The 26,233-nt window shown below is 48.8% G+C and overlaps 1 protein-coding gene and 1 long non-coding RNA gene across 4 annotated transcripts in view; both read right to left on the reverse strand.

The window, feature by feature from the left end:
* LOC308597447 overlaps nucleotides 1-26,233 on the reverse strand; it is a 353,006-nt gene that overhangs the window by 57,888 nt on the left and 268,885 nt on the right. The window lies entirely within an intron of this gene.
* CTIF (cap binding complex dependent translation initiation factor) overlaps nucleotides 1-26,233 on the reverse strand; it is a 191,718-nt gene that overhangs the window by 46,182 nt on the left and 119,303 nt on the right. For 2 of the 3 annotated variants that reach the window (XM_081212911.1, XM_081212909.1), the window contains 2 exons: nucleotides 9,662-10,100; nucleotides 5,865-6,194 (listed from right to left, as the gene is read on the reverse strand). In XM_081212911.1, coding sequence (XP_081069037.1) covers nucleotides 5,865-6,194; nucleotides 9,662-10,100 — 769 coding nt within the window. The remainder of the gene's footprint in view (nucleotides 1-5,864; nucleotides 6,195-9,661; nucleotides 10,101-26,233) is intronic. The other variant, XM_081212910.1, reaches the window with a different exon arrangement.

Here is a 26,233-nt window from a genome sequence, read left to right on the forward strand (position 1 = left end):
CAATGTCACACGCATGGGCTGTATGTAGCGACGCTGCACATGCGCTGTATAGCGGTTTGCCGCTGGTGCCAGGATCCTCTGCTCGTGGCTGCAAACGGGGGATCCTCCAAAGGCAGCTGAGGCGGAGCAATGGCTGCTCGCGCCGCTGCGAGCCCCCGCGGGGTGACTTCTTGTCCCCCCCGCAGGCATGGAACCTGGGGCGTACTGCTCCCCCCACCCCGTTGCGCCGCCACTGGCTCAGCCAGCTTAGCCCAGCCCCCTTCCTCCTCTAGGCAAGGCGGGGAGAAACCAGGAGGAGGGAGGGAGGAGGCAGCGCTGCGGTGTGTGGGAGGGAGAGGGGGGGAAATGGAATGGCACAGGGGGGAAATGGCGCAGCCCAAACTAACAGAATCCCCACGCCGATCCATGGACAGTCCGTAGGCTGGATCCTGAAGGCAATTGAGCCTGATCCGGCCCGTGGGTCTTAGTTTGCCGACCCCTGGTCAAGAAGGTGTAGAGGGAAATGAGGGGTAGATGGGGCTCATCAATCTGGGAAGATAGCCCATCTAGGAGAAGGAAAACTCTGTCCCGCCGTTGCCTTGCGGGACAAGAAAAGGCTAATGAGTGAACCCTACACAAATCTGCAGATGGTTGGATGGCGCCTCCTTCTGGCAGCTCCTGCCAAGCATCTTGCTCTGCTTTCCTCTAGATCAGTGTTTCCCCACCTTTTTTGGGCAAAGGCACACTTGTTTGATGAAAAAAATCTCGAGGCACACCACCATTACAGCCCCGTGACGTCAGCGCGCAGCGTCACGCCGGGAGGGACGCATGAAAGTGTAAGTTTCAATTTTTTTCCCTCCCCCTTGCCGGGGAACCTCCAAGCTTTGGGGGTGGGGGGGGGAGGAGGCAGCAAAGCGAGGCAGGAAGGAGAGCGCGGCTTGGCTGGGTGAGCTTTGGCAGGGGCAGGGAATGAGAGCCGCGAGGCGGGCGCTGCGGACGGAGGCGCTGCCCGCTGAGCTCGCAGGCAGCCAGGCAGGCAGACGGCGAGAGCCCCGCGCTGGGTGGCCTCTCCTCGCCGCCGCCGCCCCGCCTCTCGCCGCCCGACTCGCCCGCCTCCCTCCAGGCAACATCTCGCGGCACATCAGGCAACATCTCGCGGCACACTAGTGTGCTGCGGAACAGTGGTTGGGAAACACTGATCTAGATCACATCAGTGAGAGTGGGGTTGTGCCAGAACCCCCAAACACACTGTCCTGGCCTGCACCCCAGGAAGGTCACTTTGGTGCTGCTAACACAGCCGTTTGACTTCTCCCTCGGAGGCACACTCCATTGTATCTCAAGAAGGACGGATGCCGATAACATTATAAAGCTAAAATTTATATATGTTGCTCCGCCCTCGTTCGCTCCTGGCCCCTCCCAACCCTGGCAATGGTGGCTCCCAGGAAGTTGCTCAGAAGAGAATGTGCCCCTTGGGCTAAGGAAGGTTTCCCCTCTCCAGCTTCAGGCCTTATCTTGGGATGTGTCTCAATCTCCTTTTTCACGCCCTCTTGTCTTGCAACATCCCGGTCGTGTCAATAACTGCATATGGATCTGGCAGTTTTAGTGCCTCTCCCTTGACCCCACCTCCTCTCCCGAAAGGTATCACATCCTTCTGTTTGATGTGTTGTTAGGAACGGTTGCTAAGGAGAGAAGGGTTCTATTACAATCCCAGTGATGCCCTCTCTATTAATACACTTTGCTATGCATACTTCAGAAGCAGACACCTCTCGGTTATAAAGAGCACGCAGATTTCAACAGAGGAATACTTTAACTTAGGTTACATACCCAGAGCTTGCAGGCAAGCCAATTAACGTCCCTCCCTCCCCACCCACAAACACACACTCCGGCCAATGCAACTGCTGGTATTTATAACAATGGTTGCCAGAAGACTCCCAGGGGGAGTATCTTTCCAAACTCCACAATCACAGGTCTCCCTCCCTCACGTTCTTAGAAAATGGAATGGTTTGCCTGTTCTCAATGGGGTTACCTCGAGGAGGTATTTCCACATCCATTGCTGCAGCTGGAGGTGGCCTCAGTGGCGCAGAACGCCTTCCATCAGCTTCGGCTGGTGCCCCAGCTACACCCCTGTCCGCACATAGCCTAGCTTCTGTCACCTAAGCTCTGGCAACCTCTAAGTTAGATTACTGCAACATGTGGGGCCACCTCTGAAGACTGTTTGGAAACTTCAGCCGGTGCAGAATTCAGTGGCCAGGTTGCTCAGATATAATGGATTTGAACATATGGCACCCATCTCGGCCTGAGTGCAGCGATCTCAGAATTCTGGGCCCAATTCTGAGCATAGCACACCATGTATGATGGTCCACTATCATGTGAGTGGGGACACACACACACCCTTCTTCAACCCAAGGGCCGCTTTCCATCATGGCCAACCTTTCTGAGGGCCACATATCATAGGTGACGGACAGACGCCACTCTCCATTCTCCAACCAGGCAAGGAAGAGGCATTTTCACAGTTTAAGGAGGAGTAAACATAAAAGGAGTTACAAGAGCATAGCAGGGCAGTGAAGGTGACAGGAGCCAGCCAGCCATAAATCACACTGGGCAAGTTGGAGTTAACTCTTTATGAGCAAAAGCAGGATCTAATGAGCACAGCATCTCATCTCTGCCAGGCCTTTGCCCAATGAAGCAGTTGCGGAGAGTCTGAAGGTCCCTGCCTTCCCACTGCTGCTGCAATCCCCTCCTCTCCAGGGTCTTTCCCAAGCAATCTGAGACTGCACCTCCATGAAGCTAACTTCTCCGCCCTCTTCATGCCTCTCCTGGTTCTGGGAGACCAGGGGAGAGGGGAGCTTGTTGCAGCAGGAGGGGGAGACACCCTGGCTTCTTCCCCAAACTGGCTTATCTTGGCCTCCCTCTTCCCTTCTCTGCCACCAACTCTCCCAGCTCACTAAGCTCTGTTACCTCTTCAGCTTCTGCCACCTCCTTCTTCCTGTCTTCTCCCACTGACCACTCATTAACATCCCAGCACCAATTCCTGGGCTCTGAGCCTTCTTCCCTTGGGGGCTCCCCAGCTGGTTCCTCCCACCATTCCTCTTCATCCAACCAGTCCGTGGCAGAAGGGTGCAGCCTGCGTAGGATTTAGAGGGCCAGGCAGACAGGTCTGGGGGGCCGCACGTGGCCCCCAGCCCTGCCAGTGCTTGAGTGTGTTAGGCCCTCTGCTGAAGCGTGCTGTGAGACTGCTTCTTGCCAGCCTGCCTAAGCTTTTGCAGCCATTTGCTTCTGAGTCCACAGGGCCTTCTTTAAAAACACGAGCATCTGTTAGGCCCATATGCGAGGGGTTCAGGTCCACCGTTCCTGCTCAGTGGCTGGACTGAGAATTCAGAGGATTTAGCGGTAATGAGGAAAGATGCTTATCCCCTATTTATCACACCCTTGCACAGCCTGGCAACATCAGGCTAAAAAAGGTCCTTCACCCTTCGGGGATAATGCACAAGGCCTCCGCAGAGGCTTTATCTTGAATTCAATTCTGCCTTAATTCCTGGTGAGAAGGAGGTGTGAACTTAACCCCTGCTGCTGGCTCCTCCTAGCCAAAGCCTGTTTCGTGTTTTATCAGGAAGTTGGCAACAACTCACATTGATAACAGTTTTATATTCAATCTGGAAACGCTGGTGATTTGAGGTTCCACCCCCAAAACCCAGATTCCCAGAAATTTTTTAGTTGCCTTGACTTGAGGCACGTTCGGCTTTGTGATAACCTTGCCAGATAGGCTTGGCCAACAGAAGCATTGGCTAGTCGGTCGCCATCTCTCCAGAGCAGGAACTTGAATCGGGGTCCCCTCTGTTCACCTGGCTCTCGCAGTTGCAAAATGACAGCTGTCACAAGTCAGCACTGAGCCCGGCATCCTGTTTTCTATAGGGATCCAGCCCTGTACGGCTTACTCCCGATAGAAATGCAGAGTGTTTGAGGATCGGGACATTCACAGGGAAACCAAAATGCTTGTTTAGAAAGCTATTGTACTACCAATTTTACTGTATGCTTGTGAAACATGGACCACTTATAAACGCCATCTCCAACTCCTCAAAAGATTCCATCAACAGTGTCTCCGAAAATTTTTACACATCACTTGGGAAGATAGGCGAACTAATGCTAGTGTACTAGAAGAAGCAAAGATCACCAGTGTTGAAGCATGGATTCTTCAACAACAACTTTGTTGGCCATGTTGTGCAGATGCCTGATTATCGTATTCCAAAGCAACTACTCTATTCTGAGCTTAAAAATGGAAAGCGTAATGCTGGTGGTCAACAAAAGAGGTTTAAAGACTGTCTCAAGGCAAATCTTAAAAAATGTAGTATAAACACCAACAATTGGGAAACACTTGCCTGCGAGTGCTCCAATTGGAGAATAGCCTTTACCAAAGGTGTCATGGGCTTTGAAGACACTCGAACTCAGGACGCAGGGGAGAAACGTGCTAAGAGGAAGGCACACTTGGCAAATCCACACCGTGATCAACTCCTGCCTGGAAACCAATGTCCCCACTGTGGAAGGACGTGTGGATCCAGAATTGGCCTCACAGTCACTTACGGACTCATGTTAAAACCGTGTTTATGGAAGACAAAGACAATCTTACTTGGCTACGAGTGATCGCCAAAGAAGAAGAAGAACCAACACCAATATTTTTTAGGTGAACTCATTGTTGCTTGATCCTGAGCATGGACAGGACATATATTCACTGTATTGAAGAAACTAGGCTGACCATTCATGGCTTCCTCCAAAGAATTGTGGGAAACGTAGTTGCAGGAGAGTGTTGGGAATCTGGCATTAAGACAAACCCAGTTACGACACAGAGCAACAACCCCGCAGAGGTCTGTGGCTGGGAACCAGGGCAGTTTAAAGGTATTTTAAACTGGTTTAAATTTGTAGTGTGGACACACCTTACTGTGTAGCCACAGAACACCCTCACTTTCTGGGATAGGAAGCAAAGGTCTTACGGGTCTTAAGACATAAACAACATATGATGCAGCTTACTGAGGTTAACCCTGCTCTCTTCCAGGCTTGGAAAAACCTTTTGTTGCCTTGTTCCAGGGCTAATTTCAGCCTGGAGAGAGGGCTGGGGGACATGACCTCTGCAGGCAGATGTCCTCCTGGGTCCAAGTCTGTTCCTCTATGATGGCACAGACACACCAACTGAGTTCCACTGGGGAGGCTCGATTCTGGTGCAGGGCTTACTCTGTGGTGCTTCCATACATGCGACGAAGGTCTGCCTTGCAATGTCTTGTGGGAAAAGCCTTCATGGTCCTGTGAGAGGTTTGACCCCCTCCCTCCCTCCACCTGCCTCTTTTAGCCTCTTCAGGCCACCAGATTCACACGCAATTTCAAAATTCTATGCAAACCACCTTCAGAAGCCACCCGTCTGCTGGGCCCTTCATCCTCAGGGCAGGTATCCAAGGCTACCTATTCTGCCCTGCCTTCCCCAAATCTATGGAAGCCGCCCATCAGTTCAAAACAAAAACAAAGTCCAAAACCAAAGAATCCGTAGTACAGATCCACCTGGTCTTACAGTGAGATGAACATGTGCTTTGGAGAGACCACACAATTGCTAAAGCGGGCATTCAAAATAGAACAGGAGGCGGGCAGCGCCTATAAAATTATATCAGTCCGTCGTAACCATGAAACGCTCATGTAAACAAACACAGAACTGCTGCCCTGGGTTCCCTCTCTCTCGCTCCCCCTTTATGCTTTCATTTTTCTAAAATTAATTGGGTGAGAATGGAACGAAGGAGGCAGCTCAAGCACGGTCAGAACTTACGGACTTCTCTCTCCGTAAGCGACGGCATGCTGGCAGCAGCAGCAAAGGCAGCAAAAGCCGCGGCTGCGATTTGTCTGGTTACCTGTAGCATGTTGAGAAGGAGGCTCCGGAACTTGGTGCCTTCCACCATGAAGAGCGCCATCTTGTCGCAGAGCTTGGCGGCCATGGAGGCAAAGCTGCGGTCCGTCACGGCCTTCTGGTAAATGGTCCTAACAATCTCCCCAAGCATCTCCTCGGAGTTGGTGGAGTTCTGGGCCTCCTCCATGAAGTTGGTGAGCTTGGAGTCCACCCCGCTGCTGTTGTTCCGCATGCTGTTGAGAATTTCAATTAGTTTGTCCATTTTGTTCTTTTGAGGGTTGGTGGACTCCACGGCCACTTCGTCCTGATCCGTGAAAAGGGAAAGACAAGGCATCTGTTATGCAAGGGAAACGTGGAGCCGGGGGGGGGGGGGGGAGAAGAAAAAGGAAGGAAAGAAAAAGAAAAAAGACAGATCAGCACAGTTGCACCAAGCAAACGACAAGTTTGGAAGCATGGAAGGAGGCCTATGCAATTAAAGTATACATTAAGCATGCTGCGAAAAATCCGAACCTGCAGTGAGGAGCAGCTTAAGTTTTAACTGGTACTTGGACACAACATCCGAAGGCATGTCTACACCGCACACTGAATCCCATGTAACTGTCTCAGCTCAGTTGGGGCAGGGGCATATAGCTTAGGGGCTAGATGCAGAAGGTCCCGGGTTCGATCGATCGATCGATAAATAAATAAATAAATAATTTATACCCCGCCCATCTGGCTGGGTTTCCCCAGCCACTCTGGGCAGCTTCCAACAGAACACTAAAATAAAATCACCTATTACCGTATTTTTTGCTCTATAAGATGCACCAGACCACAAGACGCACCTAGTTTTTGGAGGAGGAAAACAAGAAAAAAAATATTCTGAATCTCAGAAGCCAGAACATCAATAGGGATCGCTGCGCAGCGAAAGCAGCAATCCCTCTTGCTGTTCTGACTTCTGGGATAGCTGCGCAGCCTGCATTCGCTCCATAAGACGCACACACATTTCCCCTTACTTTTTAGGAGAGAAAGAGTGAGTCTTATAGAGCAAAAAATATGGTAAACATTAAAAGCTTCCCTAAGCAGTCTTTGGCATCTTCAGGTAGGACTGGGAGCAGGGGCAGAGGAAGGGGGGTGCGGTGGGGGTGGTCCACCCTGGGTGTCACTACTGAGGTGTGGTGACAAAATGGAGGACAAAATGGAGGACGGCACTCAAAATGGACGGGGCCTGCAGCGTGCCCAAGCCACGCGACTCTCCTGGGAGAGACATGGTGGCTTGGGCGCACACAGGCTCCGCAGTGCCCAAACGGTCCGCCCGCTGCCTTCCCCCCCAGCTGTAGGGCAGCTTAGTGGGAGGGTCAGGCAGACTCCTTGGAGGCCCAGCAGAGCGTCTTGCCCTGGCTGGCCCCGCCCCTGGGCACAGGGCACGCACGCCACCCCAGGCGCCCGATCAGCTTGCTCCACCTCTGATTAGGAGACAACCTTGCCTGAAACCCGGGAGAGCGACTGCCAGTCAGAGCAGACAATTTGGAGTTCGATGGACCAATGGCCTGACTCAATATAAACCCTGTGTTCCTATGCTCACCAGGCAACTAACTAGAACAGCTCGGCTCAGATATGCTGAGCTTCAGAAATGGAACTGGATGAAGTGCCTATAGGCTCCTCTTCTGGGAACGAATCTTAAGGAAACCACAGCAATCAAAAGAGAAACCTATTCCAAGCAAACATCTGGATAGGCTTCCAAGTCCAAAACTCTGCAGCCAAATGGGCCACTTTTTAAGGATGGAAGCTCTGTGCTTTTAACAGCCACCTGACAGAAAGAATTGAAGGAACGCAGCTATCCCAAGATCACCATGAGATGCTGTTGAAAAGCCATATGTGTGGAATTTCTGCCGCACGTTGCAGGCTAAGAAAAGCTTTCTGACGGAAAGAGGTGTTCGGCAGGGGAACAGACTCCTTTAGGTGGTGGTATGGACTGATTGTCCTTGGAGGTTTTTAAGCAGAAATTGGATCTCTCATGGGTGCTTTGGTTGAGGGAAATTAGCACAATAAATACTATCTTTCCATAGCTGGTTACTGGGCACATGTCTGTGGCAACGTTTTTAAACAAGAGGTGATAGATAGGGGTGAATGTATATTGTTTTGGGGGTATTAGTCCTCGTAGGCAAAAGCAACAAGCAGCACAGAGTGACACCTAGTGGTAAGACGCGGAATTAGAGGACACTGCGCTGGACCCGTTAAGGCAGAAAACCAATGACATATAGCGACACCTAGTGGCAACAACCTTTCTAATGCAAAGAGAAGACAGAGGGCAAAAGGAAATTCCGCAACAACCACTTTTTCCTATAGGATCAACCTTCCCCGAGTTCCATAGTACTCAACTCTGAACATAAAGCACATACCCTGGAAAAAGCCAACTAAAACATACCAGCGGTGTCCTATATAAATATATATACACATATCTGTGCGTATATCTATATGGGTGGGTTTGAACACAATCCATCACAGACCTTTGTGAAGATGAAAAAATATACCTGCGTGATGAAAACAATACATTATGTTCCCAGTAAGGAGAACTACTAAAATGGACACCCCAGATTGTGGCTCGGAGCCACAGTATTCAGAGATGTCTGTGATGCGGGATGCTTATTGCAAACTCGGGGGAAAGGTTGGCTCTCTGGGGTTTGTGGTTTCTCAATTCCAATCCACACTTTCCCTCTCTTCCGTCTCCCCCCTGCCCATGACTCCCTTCTTACTTAGCAACTGCAGCATGGAATTCCTTCCTCTGCCACTTGGGATAGAAAGACCCAATCTCTGGCTCGTGCCCATGCCAGCATCACATTAGGCTGGCACAACAGAACCCCCACCGCCCACATAAAGGGGCCCATTGTCTGGGTTATGCCAAGGTAAGCCGCCTAGGGAAGGGCTCGGACAGGATTTGTTTGTCTGCTAACCTCCTAGCTGTGTGCGCTTATTTTTAATCTTCTTGGAGAAACAGGAAGTTGCTGCATTCCCACTGCACTACAAGCGACAATGATAATGTCAATGAACACATAGCATTTTTGCAGCTAAGAATCCACAAACGCGACTCTCACTTTGAACTGGCAGGAGCAGAATGGTTCTCTCTAGCTCAGCCTTTCTCGACCTGTGGGTCCCCAGATGTTGTTGGACTACAACTCCCATCAGCCCTAGCTAGCAAGGCCAGAGCTCAGGGACGATGGGAGTTGCAGTCCAACAACATCTGGGGACCCACAGGTTGAGAACCGCTGCTCTAGCTGCTTCCACCCTTCTGCACAAGAAGTGGCTCCCTTTGCCTTTGGGGACTGGAAAGAGCACAGGATATACCTGCAATGTTTCTAGACCTCATGGTGCAGAGCAAAATGTGCATGCTAAGCCAGTTCTAAGAAAGGGTCAGGAACTAGCAAAGGCCTCTCTGAGAGCTCCAGAGATCAGAGGGCAAGGGGTTTTGCCCTGCCCCTTTCTCCAAACAGCTCAGCCCTCCCCTGTGAAAACTGCTGGGCATATAAGTGCACACCCATATAACAGCAGGGGCAGCTTCGTCCCACTTTGCTGCTTGAGCCCAAACAGAAAGTGCCCTGCTGCTGCCACTCCAGGCCGAGAATCGGGAGCCAATTTGGGATGAGACCCTGCCCACTGATGCCGGCGCTGCTTCTCCGCCAGTGGCGGAGGCAGCAGGGCAGCTGCGGCACCCGCAGGAGCGCCACTTCCGGGGCTTCCACCGCCCGAAGCAGTGGCTTCCCCCTACCTAACGTCTGGGCTGGGGGTGCCTGCGTTTCAGCTTGCTTCAAGGGGCAAGGGAGTCACCTTCTCTTTTAGCCTCCTGCGTAGTCTGTCTTTGGAGGACTGGAGCAAGTTGATTTTGGGCCTCTCGCTTATCCGCTCATGGAGACTATCTTTCCGCTTGCTCTCCAGGTCCTGGATGTACTGCGGCGACTGCCTGTCCATGCCTTCGCTGCCACGGTGGACCTCCAGGGGGATGTGCACCGTGCAGACAGAGGCGTCCTCGATTTTCAGGTTCTCAGTCTCTTTGGCATTTCTGTGCGCCTCCTTGTCGTTGGGCGAGTGTTTCTGGTTGTGGTGCCACCGCCGGTTTTGGCTGTAGCCGTGATGGCCGGGCCGGCCTGCGGAGTGCGGCGCTTGGCCTCCCTGCGAGGGCTTCTGGTGTTCCCTGTTGTGTTTGGCAGTGCCCTGTTGGTGCTCCGTGTGTTGCTGAGACTTGTTTCCCCCAGGAGCCCTTTGCCTCCTGCAAAGACAAGCAGAGGGGTTATTGATTTAGTCCTCTTCCTCCTTTTTTTATTTAAAAAAATGCTGAATCTGTTAGCACATTTTTTCCCCATTTGTAATTACATAAATATATTTTCACATTACCAGAACCTCAGTACAGTGGTACCTCGGGTTACATATGCTTCAGGTTACAGACTCCGCTAACCCAGAAATAGTGCTTCAGGTTAAGAACTTTGCTTCAGGATAAGAACAGGAATTGTGCTCCGGCGGCGTGGCAGCAGCAGGAGGCCCCATTAGCTGAAGTGGTGCTTCAGGTTAAGAACAGTTTCAGGTTAAGTACAGACCTCCGGAACGAATTAAGTACTTAACCCAAGGTACCACTGTATAGATACCTTAAAAATATCAAACAAACATACCCCCCCCCCCGGAGCAACAATAAAACTCCCAGAACAGTTGTAAAGCTAAGCAGGGTCCGGTATGGTTTCAAATGGGATGGGGAAGCACATGTTGAGATTTCTGCACTGCAGGGGGTTGGACTAGATCAGGCATAGGCAAAGTTGGCCCTCCAGATGTTTTGGGACTACAACTCCCATTATCCCTGACCGCTGGTCCTGTTAGCTAGGGATGATGGGAGTTGTAGTCCCAAAACATCTGGAGGGCCGAGTTTGCCTATGCCTGGACTAGATGGAACCTGGGGTCCCTCCCAATCCTACGATTGTATGATTCTATAAACTGAAGATAAAGAGCGTAAATAAATAACTATTACAGCAGGTGGAAAGCAGCACAAGCTTGGACATTACCACTGAATTTCTTGCTCTGAGCATTATAAAAAACACCCATTTCCCCATAAACCTGTTCATATGTATTCTTTTATAATAAGGTAGCTTAAGCATAGTTCAATGGACCAAATCTTCTCGATTCATTCAGATATTGTAAGGATATATATTCTTCCCCCGTATCACTTTTTAGCTATTATAATCTTAGCTGCAATTATAAGGTGAACCATTATTTCGTGATCATTTTCCATTATATCATCTTTTAGATAGCCAAGCGGAAATATTTTAGGTTCCAAGGGGATATGGTCCAGGGAGTGCCTGGAGGCGGTTGGAGGTTGGATGGTGGCTAACAGATTGAGGTTGAATCCTGACAAGACAGAAGTACTGTTTTTGGGGGACAGGAGGCGGGCAGGTGTGGAGGATTCCCTGGTCCTGAATGGGGTAACTGTGCCCCTGAAGGACCAGGTGCGCAGCCTGGGAGTCATTTTGGACTCACAGCTGTCCATGGAGGCACAGGTCAAATCTGTATCCAGGGCAGCTCCATCTGGTACGCAGGCTGAGACCCTACCTGCCTGCGGACTGCCTCGCCAGAGTGGTGCATGCTCTGGTTATCTCCCGCTTGGATTACTGCAATGCGCTCTACATGGGGCTACCTTTGAAGGTGACCCGGAAACTACAACTAATCCAGAATGTGGCAGCTAGACTGGTGACTGGGAGCGGCCGCAGAGACCACATAACACCGGTCTTGAAAGACCTACATTGGCTCCCAGTACGTTTCAGAGCACAATTCCAAGTGTTGGTGCTGACCTTTAAAGCCCTAAACGGCCTTGGTCCAGTATACCTGAAGGAGCGTCTCCATCCCCATTGTTCTACCCGGACACTGAGGTCCAGTGCCGAGGGCCTTCTGGCGGTTCCCTCATTGCGAGAAGCAAAGCTACAGGGAACCAGGCAGAGGGCCTTCTCGGTAGTGGCGCCCTCCCTGTGGAACGCCCTCCCACCAGATGTCAAAGAGAACAACAACTACCAGGCTTTTAGAAGACATCTGAAGGCAGCCCTGTTTCGGAAGCTTTTAATGTTTGATGTATTATAGTATTTTAATATTCTTTTGGAAGCCGCCCAGAGTGGCTGGGGAAGCCCAGCCAGATGGGCGGGGTATAAATAAATTATTATTATTATTATTATTATTATTATTATTATTATTATTATTATTATTATTATTATATATCAGCAGTATCAGCCTGAATGGATTTCCAGAATATTTCCAATGGATGATAATTCCGGAAGATATGCACATGATTTGTTTTCCTTTGGTCCTTTTTGTACCTGCACCTGCATTTGGGAACACCCAAGGGCTTTAGGGATGCGGGTGGCGCTGTGGGTTAAGCTACAGAGCCTAGGACTTGCTGATCAGAAGGTTGGTGGTTCGAATCCTAGCAGTTCGAAAGCACGTCAAAGTGCAAGTAGATAAATAGGTACCGCTCCGGAGGGAAGGTAAACGGCGTTTCCGTGCGCTGCTCTGGTTCGCCAGAAGCGGCTTAGTCATGCTGGCCACATGACCCAGAAGCTGTACGCCGGCTCCCTCAGCCAATAAAGCGAGATGAGCGCCGCAACCCCAGAGTCGGCCACGACTGGACCTAATGGTCAGGGGTCCCTTTACCTTTAAGGGCTTTAGAAGATCTTCTGCCTCCCAGACATTAATGACAGAACTCACCAACCGTATCTGACATTATACTGACAAGCAGTGTATGGGCTTTACTCATTTATTTTTTAATAAAATACCATCTACTGCAATTTCACTAATAATAATAATAATAATAATAATAATAATAATAATAATAATAATACTCAGGACAGTGTTTCTCAAACTTCGGTCTTCAGCTGTTATTGGACTACAACTCCCATCTTCTCTGACCACTGGTCCTGTAGCTAGGGATGATGTGTGCTGTAGTCCAATAACAGCTGGGGACCCAAAATTTGAGAAACACTGACATAGGAGGTTGGAAGGCACAGAAGATAGGAGGGTGGCAGGGCTGTTTTCGGTGGTGCAGCCTAGTCTATGGAGCACTGTCCCCCCAAATGTAATCTCAAAATGCCAATTGAAAACGTTCTTGTTCATTTGGGCATCCGGCCTGTGATTTATTCTATCCTGGGTAACACTGCCTCCCTATAGAGATCTGTTTGTTGTGCCTATGCTGTTAGGTGTCGTTGCCGTCCTTGTTGTTTTAAAAACAATTAATTTTGTGGAGGCGTCCTGTACTCCGGATCAGAGGAAGGATGGGGCAGAAAAAACACCCAACGGGCAAACAAAAAGACGAACAAACCAATTGGCACCCCAGAAAATAAGTTATTGCAGCAACAGGTCTTAATGTGGCGGCGGCAGCCCCACTCTGCCAGATATCATTGGTTGCATTTGTGAATCGCTTCCGCCAAAAAATCCTGAAGCGATTTAACAATAAAACGTACCTAAAAACGATTTTGAGCTCAACACATATACAGATTGTATCCTGTTCTCTCTTTCTTTTGGAGTGTGGGGTAGAGGAGGAGGATGTGCTTTAAATGTATGGCGCGTCTACAGCCTGGGACAAAACTCTCCACTCAAGTGGCTTGTTGGAAAAAGGAAAGGCTTTCGTAGGCGCCAAAAGGATAACAGAGACAGAGCCTGTCTGATATGGGCTGATACATGCAGCAGCTATTGTACAGGGAGTCTCCTTATACTCCTTATCAGGAGCACCCTGGGCAAGGAGCTATATCGCCGCCCCTCCTGCCCCCTTGGCAAGGAGCGCGCCCAGATGTCACAGGGGCCCCCTAGCTAAAGAAACGCACACGGCAGATAGTTAACTCTGCATTGTCAAAAGCGGACACTTAACAGTTGTTCCTACGACTCCAAATACAGTGGTACCTCAGGTTACATACGCTTCAGGTTACAGACTCTGCTAACCCAGAAATAGTACCCTGGGCTAAGAACTTTGCTTCAGGATGAGAACAGAAATCGTGCTCCAGAGGCGCGTCGGTAGCGGGAGGCCCCATTAGCTAAAGTGGTGCTTCAGGTTAAGAACAGTTTCAGGTTAAGAACAGGCCTCTGGAATGAATTAAGTCCTTAACCCGAGGTACCACTATACCCACAGACACCAGTCTAGCGTGCTCACCCGAAACCTTCTGGGGCTTTGCCTGCCTGCGCCTTTGCACCTGCAGGCACTTGGAGCCAGCGCAATGTATTACCAGAGCTCAAAATGTCCGAAACCGGTATCACAATCTGAAAGCCATATCGGTTTCTGACCATTTATCAATATATTGCCCAGTTCTACTCAGCCCTAGGGATGCGGGTGGCGCTGTGGGTTAAACCACAGAGCCTAGGACTTGCTGATCAGAAGGTTGGCGGTTCGAATCCCCGCGACGGGGTGAGCTCCCGTTGCTTGGTCCCAGCTCCTGCCAACCTAACAGTTCGAAAGCACGTCAAAGTGCAAGTAGATAAATAGGTACCGCTTCGGCGGGAAGGTAAAACGGTGTTTCCGTGCGCTGCTCTGGTTTGCCAGAAGCGGCTTAGTCATGCTGGCCACATGACCCAGAAGCTGTATGCCGGCTCCCTCAGCCAATAAAGCGAGATGAGAGCCGCAACCCCAGAGTCGGCCACAACTGGCCCTAATGGTCAGGGGTCCCTTTACCTTTACTCAGCCCTATCCGGAGACACTGGGGATTTGAACCCGGGACCTTTGGCATGCAAAGCACGCACCCTCAACTATGATTCAGCAAAGGAAACACAGCCCAGAATAACTAAGGAGATAGTACAAGAATACTTGGCCAGTTTAGATATATTCAAGTCTCCAGGGCCAGATGAACTGCATCCAAGAGTCTTAAAAGAACTGGCAGATGTGATCTCAGAACCACTGGCAGTCATCTTTGAGAATTCCTGGAGAACAGGCGAAGTCCTGGCAGACTGGAGGAGGGCAAATGTTGTCCCTATTTTCAAAAAGGGGAAAAGAGAGGACCCAAATAATTACCGCCCAGTCAGTCTGACATCAATACCAGGGAAGATTCTGGAGCAGATAATTAAGCAAACAGTCTGTGCGCACCTAGAAAGGAATGCTGTGATCACCAATAGTCAGCATGGATTTCTGAAAAATAAGTCATGTCAGACTAACCTGATCTCGTTTTTTGACAGAATTACAAGCCTGGTAGATGAAGGGAACGCAGTGGATGTAGCCTACCTTGATTTCAGCAAGGCATTTGACAAGGTGCCCCATGATATTCTTGTAAAGAAACTGGTAAAATGCGGTCTTGACTATGCTACCACTCAGTGGATTTGTAACTGGCTGACTGACCGAACCCAAAGAGTGCTCATCAATGGTTCCTCTTCATCCTGGAGAAGAGTGACTAGTGGGGTGCCACAGGGTTCTGTCTTGGGCCCGGTCTTATTCAACATCTTTATCAACGACTTGGATGATGGACTCAAGGGCATCCTGATCAAATTTGCAGATGACACCAAACTGGGAGGGGTGGCTAACACCCCAGAGGACAGGATCACACTTCAAAACGACCTTGACAGATTAGAGAACTGGGCAAAAACAAACAAGATGAATTTTAACAGGGAGAAATGTAAAGTATTGCACTTGGGCAAAAAAAATGAGAGGCACAAATACAAGATGGGTGACACCTGGCTTGAGAGCAGTACATGTGAAAAGGATCTAGGAGTCTTGGTTGACCACAAACTTGACATGAGCCAACAGTGTGACGCGGCAGCTAAAAAAGCCAATGCAATTCTGGGCTGCATCAATAGGAGTATAGCGTCTAGATCAAGGGAAGTAATAGTGCCACTGTATTCTGCTCTGGTCAGACCTCACCTGGAGTACTGTGTCCAGTTCTGGGCACCACAGTTCAAGAAGGACACTGACAAACTGGAACGTGTCCAGAGGAGGGCAACCAAAATGGTCAAAGGCCTGGAAACGATGCCTTATGAGGAACGGCTAAGGGAGCTGGGCATGTTTAGCCTGGAGAAGAGGAGGTTAAGGGGTGATATGATAGCCATGTTCAAATATATAAAAGGATGTCACATAGAGGAGGGAGAAAGGTTGTTTTCTGCTGCTCCAGAGAAGCGGACACGGAGCAATGGATCCAAACTACAAGAAAGAAGATTCCACCTAAACATTAGGAAGAACTTCCTGACAGTAAGAGCTGTTCGACAGTGGAATTTGCTGCCAAGGAGTGTGGTGGAGTCTCCTTCTTTGGAGGTCTTTAAGCAGAGGCTTGACAACCATATGTCAGGAGTGCTCTGATGGTGTTTCCTGCTTGGCAGGGGGTTGGACTCGATGGCCCTTGTGGTCTCTTCCAACTCTATGATTCTATGATTCTATGATTCTATGAACTAGACAGCTACAGCCCTTCCCTTCCCTTTCTGCAAAAGCTTGAAGTCGCAGCCGACCCCTAGAGCCTTTTGTTGTCTCCTAGATAAAATCAGGTACAGAAGTCAACAATCCAGTTTTGCCAAACCCTGCGAAGGAGGCAGATCTCTGTCTCGTGTTGTCATAACACAGTAACTACCTCCAAGCACTACACTTCCTTTTACATGCAGAACAGCCCTGGGGTCAGGCCACCGTAATGGCACACCCCTCACCACAAAGATTGCATCTCTTATATTTATTTAAATCTGGGGGAAACCTACAAGCAAGTTATAACCCTAAAGTGACCGTTGGCTTTAGGGCTGTGATCCAAGCTTGCTTACTCGGAAGCAAGTGCCGCTGATGTCAGCGGAAGGGGCTTCCGGTAAAATCTAAGATATTTTGGAAGAGGCTGATTGATGATACAGTAAATCTGCAAAGATGTGGAGTTCTTGCTCTCTTGCAGTACAGTGGTACCTCGGGTTACATACGCTTCAGGTTACAGACTCCGCTAACCCAAAAATAGTGTTTCAGGTTACGAACTTTGTTTCAGAATGAGAACAGAAATCGGGCTCCGGCGGCGCGGTGGCAGCAGGAGGCCCCATTAGCTAAAGTGGTGCATCAGGTTAAGAACAGTTTCAGGTTAAGAACAGACCTCCAGAACGAATTAAGTACTTAACTCGAGGTACCACTGTACACATTTATTCGAGGCCTGAGAATGCCCAAGGACCACGTGGCCATTTCAAATGGGTTTGCAAAAATTCATCCCCTCATCGTTTTTGCATGTGCACCCCTTATCTCTCGCCTGCGCTCCCAGTTTCCCTGCCTCTCCATCTAACGCTTCCCTGTTGGCTATCTCATATCACAACCCCTGCCTTAATTCCCCTTACTAGAAGCGGCCTAAGGGGGCCTGGTTTGTGTAGGCAAACAGGGGCCCATTTATGGTCATAGCCCACTGACCACAGAGACTATGTCCAGAGGAGGGCAACCAAAATGGTCAAAGGCCTGGAAACGATGCCTTATGAGAAACAGCTAAGGGAGCTGGGCATGTTTAGCCTGGAGAAGAGGAGGTTAAGGGGTGATATGATAGCCATGTTCAAATATATAAAAGGATGTCATATAGAGGAGGGAGAAAGGTTGTTTTCTGCTGCTCCAGAGAAGCGGACACGGAGCAATGGATCCAAACTACAAGAAAGAAGATTCCACCTAAACATTAGGAAGAACTTCCTGACAGTAAGAGCTGTTTGACAGTGGAATTTGCTGCCAAGGAGTGTGGTGGAGTCTCCTACTTTGGAGGTCTTTAAGCAGAGGCTTGACAACCATATGTCAGGAGTGCTTGATGGTGTTTCCTGCTTGGCAGGGGGTTGGACTCGATGGCCCTTGTGGTCTATTCCAACTCTATGATTGTATGATTCTATGTTGGTGGAGCAGAAGTACCGCCTTGTAAAAATCCAGCATGGATGCCTTCTCTGACACCCACGGTGCTCGGCCCCGTATACCTGAAGGAGGGTCTCTACCTCCATCGCTCAGCCCGGAAACTGAAGTCCAGCGCCAAGAGCCTTCTGGCGGTTCCCTCACTGGGAAAAGTGAGGTTACAGGGAAGCAGGCAGAGGGCCTTCTCGGTAGTGGCGCCCGCTCTGTGGAACATCAGATGTCAAGGAAATAAATAACTATCTGACTTTTAGAAGACATCTGAAGGCTGCCCTGTTTAGGGAAGTTTTTGATGTTTGAGGTTTTATCGTGTTTTTAATATTCTGTTGGGAGCCGCCCAGAGTGGCTGGCGAAACCCAGCCAGATGGGCAGGGCATAAATAATAAATTATTATTATTATTATTATTATTATTATTATTATTATTATTATTATTAGATGATGATGATGATGATGATGATAATGATGGAAGCCTTACGGTTTTACCAAAGGCTCCCGCATATAACCAAGACATTTGCCAGCATGATACTGTTACATACAGTGGTACCTTGGGTTAAGAACTTAATTCGTTCTGGAGGTCTGTTCTTAACCTGAAACTGTTCTTAATCTGAGGTACCACTTTAGCTAATGGGGCCTCCCGCTGCCGCTGCGTGATTTCTGTTCTCATCCTGAAGCAAAGTTCTTAACCCGTGGTACTATTTCTGGGTTAGCGGAGTCTGTAACCTGAAGCGTCTGTAACCCGAGGTTCCACTGTACTCCTCTTGGTAACAGCCATTGGGGCAGCTTAGCCAGCCCCACCTTTTCCCCATATTCCACTGTATATAGGGGGCACAGTGGACAACACACTGCTGTAGAATAGATGTCCCTGTTTTCATCTGAGGAAGGTTGTGGTGTGTGCAGATGCAGGGACGGAAGGGGGCTGTAGAGTCCACAACATCTGGAGGGTCATCAATTCCCCAAAGCTTCTTTCCTTGAGTCTTCCCCTGTTTTGTCTTGCTACTCTGCTGGGGCTTTGCTTTCTTCTTCCCAAGAGGATCAATGTCTTGTCCTGCTCTCTTAAGATCAAAGCACCATCTCAAGCCCAGCCAGAGGCAGGTAAGATGTAGCTCTGGCCTATGTGACATGAAAACAGCTCGGCCAATAAATTACAGAGCCTGAACTGTCCTCAGCACACAGCAACAAATCCCCACGCACAGTACAGTATAGAATTTGTTGCTGATACATGGTTTCCCAACGCACACAGGATGCTGTCCTATCAGAGGTCAGAGAACTGCGACATCTAGCTCAGTCCTGTCTGTTCCGACGGACAGTGACCGTCTGGGGTCTTAGGCAGAGGTCTTCTCCATTTCCTCTTGCCTAAGCATCTCAACTGAAGTTGCTGGGATTGAAACTTGAACCTTCTGCACACACAGGTGAGAAATTCATGATTTTGAGAGGTTAGTTGAATTGCAGAAGGCAGACTTCCTATTCATTAGAATTGGGGTTTTTTTTGGGGGGGGTCTATTTGGTTTCCGGGATGCGGGTGGCGCTGTGGATTAAACCACAGAGCCTGGGACTTGCCGATCAGAAGGTCGGCGGTTCAAATCCCCGCGATGGGGTGAGCTCCCGTTGCTTGGTCCCTGCTTCTGCCAACCTAGCAGTTCAAAAGCACGTCAAAGTCCAAGTAGATAAATAGGTACCTCTCCAGCGGGAAGGTAAACGACGTTTCCGTGCGCTACTCTGGTTTGCCAGAAGCAGCTTAGTCATGCTGGCCATATGACCCAGAAGCTGTACGTCGGCTCCCTCGGCCAATAAAGCGAGGTGAGCGTCACAACCCCAGAGTCGGCCACGACTGGACCTAATGGTTAGGGGTCCCTTTACCTTTACTACTCATTTTGGATCACAGAGATCTGAAAAGTGAAGGGCATTTTTCTCTTGTCCCTTGCAAAAGGGGGGGGGGTGGATTTCTGCCTGCAAATGCAGCCCAAAAGGGTGTCTTGCATCCTCTCACTGATCTTCAGACACCACAGATTTCCAAAAAGGACACATTATTGTCGGTTGTAACGCAGAAGATTTAAAATAATAATAATAATAAAATTAAGGAAATTGAAGGCCATTTAAGTTACAGAGGAGCCAAGATTTGGTGCATCTTTGAAGTGTCTTCTTTTCCAGAGCTTCCATGTTACATCGTCTGTTTCAAATTGCATTAGATTAGAGCTGTGAGCAAATGGCTTCTCAAAAGTCTCCATCCTATTTGCAAACAGAGAAACCGGGAAGCCCTTTTCAACAAACTTCTTCAGGAATATTTTTTTTAAAAAAAGTTTTCTTGGGAATTGCACAACTTATTTCCTCCCCCCCCCCCATAATGGTGGAGGTTGTTGCCCATTGGAACGGGTAGGGTGGAAAGCTGGGAGGCCAACAGTAGATGGCGCTAGAGCCAATGATAGGTAGAGGCAACTAACTCTGGTTTTGTCCCCAATTTCCTCCCTGCTGAATTCTACAAAGGCAAAGCTGGAACCAGGGAGGAGGAAGCGGACAACCCATGCCACCTCCTAGACTGGATGTAAGTAAGATGCAGTGAGAGGCGATGCCCATCACATGGCTGACAATTTCATGGCATCATGACCTCCTTTTTCCAGGGGAGAAAAATGGAAATTCTCAGTAGTTCTCAAGGCGGGGGGGGGGGGGGAATGTCTCCTGTGAAATTTCAGCTCAGCTCTAATTAAAATAGTATTTCAAAGCTCCAGTGCTTTCTTAAGCGCTCACGCCGTTTTGCACGGGGAAATCCCAATTAAAATCCGATTAAACATTTTTCACCTGCAGCTAATGAGCTGATCACAACATGAGCTGATTCTGTTTTGGCCTCTTTCACTGGAATTCTATGTACACGAATAGGAATTTTAAACACAGACTACTGTATATAGTAGGGCTTGCTGGTCTCATTTGTCATTTAACTCTCCAGACTCTTGAAAGCCAATGATTCCCAAGGCCTGAACGATTACCACGATGCAGAAATTTCCGAAGGAAAGGTCAACAGGAAATGGAGTTGCAGGCCAGCAATAGAAGTTCTAATTTCTTCAGGTCCTTGTAAAACCAGGGGACTCCTCTCTCTGTGTTGACTAGCCAAGCACCCATTGCTGTGAAATGCAAAGTTTTGGGGTAAGGAGCACTGGTATATTTCAAGGGGGCTGAGAAGATGCACAGGATCATCACTAGGAGGCAGGTTACACACTGGGGAAGGGTGATAGTTCAGTGCTTGGCATGCAGGAAGGTTGATGTAAGTAATACTGAGCTGGATGCATCAATGGCTTGACTCAATATAAGGCAGCTTCCCATGTTCCTAGAAGGGAGGTTTTGCCCCTGCAGCAACAGTGACCTCTAGTGGCACCTAGCTGTCATTCATTTCTACAGAACAAAATTAATTTGTGGGTTTATTTATTCGTCTTTTAGAAGGCATAGGTTTGCTTTTCTGTCTATCAAGCCAGCTGCCTGAGGAAAGAGCTGTGTTTGGAAGTAGAAGCCCAGACCTCCTGATCAGGAACACCTGATGTGCTCCAGAATCTGACTTGGTGGTAGAGGTGGCAGTACCCTGACAGGTTGTTGATTGCCAAGGCAGAGTAAGACAATCTCCAGAACCTGACTTAGCCTAAGGTAAGGGGTGAGGCCCACAGTGATTTTTTTCTAAAAATATGTTTAGGGGTACAGTGGTGCCCCGCAAGACGAATGCCTCGCAAGACGGAAAACTCGCTAGACGAAAGAGTTTTCCGTTTTGGAGGTGCTTCACAAAACGAATTTCCTATGGGCTTGCTTCGCAAGACGACAATGTCTTGCGAGTTCCTGCTGGTTTTTTCCCCTCCCCCCTTTTTCTAAGCCGCTAAGCCGCTTATCAGCTGATCCGATCAGCAGATAAGCCGCTAAAAGCCGCTAATAGCGCTAATCCTTCAATGGGCTTGCTTCGCAAGACGAAAAAACCGCTAGACGAAGAGAATCACAGAACGGATTCTTTTCATCTTGCGAGGCACCACTGTACTCTCATTTTCCTAATCATACTGAAATACAGTCATGCCTCATGTTACGTCCGCTTCATGTTACGTTCTTTCAGGTTATGTCCCGCGGTGACCCGGAAGTACCAGAAAGGGTTACTTCCAGGTTTCATCGCTCGCGCACGCGCAGAAGCGCAAAAATGACATCATGCGCATGTGCATAAGTGGCGAATCGCAACCTGCGCGTAAGCAGACGTGCTGCTGCGGGTTGTGCTCTTTTCATGTTGCGAATGGGCCTCCAGAACGGATTCCATTCGCAACCAGACGTACCACTGTACTGGCCTTCAATGAGGCCAAACTTAGATTCACAAAATGTTTAGGGGTATGTGTACCCCTTCACACCACCAGAAAAAAGCACTGGGTGAGGGAGTCCATTCTTTTGTTCTAAACAGAGTTTCATTAAAAAAAATATTTCTCATTTTCAATTTTACAACAAATTCACAACAATATAACCAAACCATCATCATAATTTTGACTTCCCTCCCTCCCCTCCCCTTCCAAGGTTCATTGTTGTCTTATCTTTTACTGCTGCATATTCTAGTTCCTCCTTATTTAATCTTAACCAATTTATAACGCATTTACCATTTCCTCCTGCAATTATTCTAATCCTGCTAACGTTTTTAGCTGTTTGGAATAAATTTTCAAAGAATCCACAATTTCCCCCCATTCTTTCTTTAAAAATTCTTCCTGATCTCAAACTCTGTTAAGTTAGCCATCTCAGAATGTTCCATTAATTTAGTCTGCCAGTCTCCCTTGTAGGGGCTGTATCTTCCTTCCATATCTGGGCATATAACCACCCGGGCCACTGTGGCTGCATACATAAATAAATTCCAAGAGTTTCAAACAAAGATGGGCTCTCCCAAGCCCACATTCCCAACAAGTTCACACTGCTGTCTCAGTGATGTCTAAAAGGTAAAGGTAAAGAACCCCTGGACGGTTAAGTCCAGTCAAAGGCGACTATGGGGTTGCGCCGCTCATCTCGCTTTCAGGCTGAGGGAGCCGCTGTTTGTCCACAGACAGCTTTCCAGGTCATGAGGCTAGCAGGACTAAACTGCTTCTGGTGCAATGGGACACCATGATGGAAGCCAAAGCACATGGAAACGCTGTTTACCTTCCCACCACAGTGGTACCTATTTATCTACTTGCACTGGCGTGCTTTTGAACTGCTAGGTTGGCAGGAGCTGGGACAGAGCAATGGGAGCTCACCCCGTCGCGGGGATTCGAACCACCGACCTTCCGATCGGCAAGCTCGGTGGTTTAGACGTCTATGCTGGCATGGTCATGTCTGCAGATTGGAAGATGTCAGGATCCCTAAGGGTGTGCTCTACAGGAGCTGGTTTCCGGCACCAGATCAACTGGCAGACCAACTCTGCGTTACAAAGATGTTTTCAAACATGACATGAAGGCTGGCAACATTAACTCTGTTGTGAGTTAAATCTGTTGCTGACAACTGCGATGCCTGGGGATGGGCAGTTAGATAATGTATCTGTAGCAGTGACCAGGGGAGGAATGACCTCTGGGAGGAGCGCAGAGAGAAATAACGCCATAGTGCATCTGCAGTAGCACAACCGGACATCCTCATCTGCTCCAGATGCGACAAAACATGTCATAGCAGGTATAGCAGGTGCTAAGTCCAACAGTTTGACTTCACAAAGGCACATTCTTGCATCGCCTCCTGAGACAGACGGTTGCCAACAACTAGACTGCATGTACTACAGGAAACACTTACCGTATTTTTCGCTCTATAAGACACACTTTCCCCCTCCTAAAAAGTAAGGGGAAATGTGTGTGCGTCTTATGGAGTGAATGCAGGCTGTGCAGCTATCGCTGAAGCCAGAAGAGCAAGAGGGATCCCTGCGCAGAGATCCCACTTGCTCTTCTGGCTTCAGGGATACCCACGCAATCCTGCCTCTTCGCTCAAGAGGCTTTGCGGTGCTTTCTTGTTTCCCTCCTCTAAAAACTAGGTGCGTCTTATGGTCGGGTGCGTCTTATAGAGCGAAAAATACGGTGCGTTGTCTCTGTGGGGCAGGGGGCAAGAAAGCTGAACCTCACTGACCACTGGAAACAACATTTGTCTGCCAAACGCAGCCAAAATGTGTGGACCCCTGTTTGGGAGGCTTTGTCACCAGCGGAAGGTCACAAATAGACTAAACGCAGGCAGTCAACTGCTTTCTCTCCCTGAAATGCTTGCCAGTGCCTCTCTCACCGTGGAGAACAGCAGGAGGAGAAGGCAGACAGGCTTATGGGCACAGAACATTCTCTGTAATAATTATCATTAACGGACATAGTGCAGACCTATAGCACTTGTTACACACCAGACCAGACACAACCCATCATCTGTGTACGGAGGCCAGAGAATCTCTCTGTTTGCACAACAACAACAAAAGCAGTCATTATGAAGATGTTTCTTGTCAGGCAGGCAGCAAAACCAGAAGTTCATTAAGCCGTGCCTCAAGGCCATAGCTGAACAAGAAGATCTGTAACTGGAAGCAGGAGCAATGATAGGGGAAGGGCCAGAACTCAGGCACAGAACATCTGCTTTGCATGCAGAAGGTTGCAGGTTCAATCCCTGGCATCTGCAGATAGGGTCAGGAATGCCCTCCTACCTGAAACTATGGGGAACTACTGCCAGTCAGTGCAGACAATACTAGCTAGGTAGGCCAGTGGTTTGACTCAGTACAGTGGTACCTTGGGTTACATACGCTTCAGGTTACAGACTCCGCTAACCCAGAAATAATACCTCAGGTCAAGAACTTTGCTTCAGGATGAGAACAGAAATCGTGCTCCAGCGGCGCAACGGCAGCGGGAGGCCCCATTAGCTAAAGTGGTGCTTCAGGTGAAGAACAGTTTCAGGTTAAGAAAGGACCTCCAGAACGAATTAAGTACTTAACCCGAGGTACCACTGAATACAGCAGCTTCCTGTGTTCTTCTGTTTACCCCTGTCTCCATTTCCCTCCACTTAAAAAACCAAAAACTTTATTTTTAGATATTTAGCCATTGGGGTTTAGGATGTGTCTTCTCAATCTCTGTAAAGTGCCGTGCAAACAAATAAAACAATCACGTCAGCACAGGAGCAGGCAATTTGTGAATACTACTGCGATTCACAAAACTTAGTTCAGCGAAATATTTAACTTATACCCGCCATAAGAACAAGCAATCATCTTTCTGAAGCTCTGCTTTGACGATCCCCACCTGACGATCTCAGGAATAATTCCCCTCTGGAGAAATGTTATTTTAAACATTTATTTTTTTAAAGGCACAGAGATTTGTTTTACTTTGCAAAGAAACAAATTTGCGCTGACCTGCTTAAAATGTGCTTCGCTGGAGGAAGTGGCCATTAGCCTTCGCTGGTCAGTGGCTAAAAGTGTCCCCCGGGCTTGTTTGCCAAACCAACCTTGTCCATCAAAATTGTATTCCTTGGCTCCCCTAGGAGGTCAGACCTCGTTTCTGTGGCCAACTGGCTCTTAACTGTCAAGACTGAGCCCTTGTGTTTGGCTAAACAGAGGAAGAGCTGACCTGTTTTCTGTGGTAATGGAAGGAATTCGTGCTTAAGGTTTTTTTTTTAAAAATGGTTGGCTGAGTTTATGAGACACTGGACCGTCTTTTACCAGAAAGCTGGTTGGAAAATCAGGTGAGGGAGCATTCCTCTCTGACAGCCTAGCAGGAGTGCCTCCGTGTTACAGTGGAGCAGAATGAGTGCAGGTACCACCCTCAAGTCTGCATTTGCAGGAGCAACATGTCTGAGCTCGTAGATCAGAACATCACTACCGCACCACTGTTAATTAACCGAAGGTGACTAATTTTAATGGTACAGTCATACCTCGGGTTACAGATGTTCCAGGTTCGTTTTTTCGGGTTACAAACCGCCAAAACCCGGAGAATGGGTTACTTCCGGGTTTCGGCGGTCGCGCATGCACTGAAGTGCTAAATCACGCTTTGTGCATGCACCAAAACGCAACCGCGCATGCGCAGACATGCCACTGCGGGTTGCGAACGTGCATCCCGCATGGATCACGTTCGCAACCCGAGCATCCACTGTACAGTGGTGCCTCGCAAGACGAAATTAATCCGTTCCACGAGTCTCTTCATCTTGCGGTTTTTTCGTCTTGCGAAGCACGGCTATTAGCGGCTTAGCGGCTATTAATGGCTTAGCGGCTTTAAGAAAAAGGAAACAAACTCGCAAGACGTTTCGTCTTGCGAAGCAAGCCCATAGGGAAATTCGTCTTGCAGAACGACTCAAAAAATGGAAAACTCTTTCGTCTTGCGCATTTTTCGTCTTGCGAGGCATTCGTCTTGTGAGGTACCACTGTATTATCGTTTCTGTCCTTGTGTTTACAGGGTGTGTGTTTTTTGCGCCGGTTGTTTATTGTATTTAATGTATACATTTTTGGTACTTATTTAAAAACAAAGAAACACATGCAGAACACATCTCTGAAATCCTCCCTCCACTCACAGCATCACTATGGCAACTCTGGCCAGCAATGCTTTAAAATGCACATCGAAGATTATGGCGTTTGCTAAGGCTTAGCACCCTCGGGCTACTGTTCCTACGC

Source organism: Podarcis bocagei (assembly GCF_964188305.1).
Source record: "Podarcis bocagei genome assembly, chromosome: 11".
In the NCBI taxonomy this organism is placed as follows: Eukaryota; Metazoa; Chordata; class Lepidosauria; order Squamata; family Lacertidae; genus Podarcis; species Podarcis bocagei.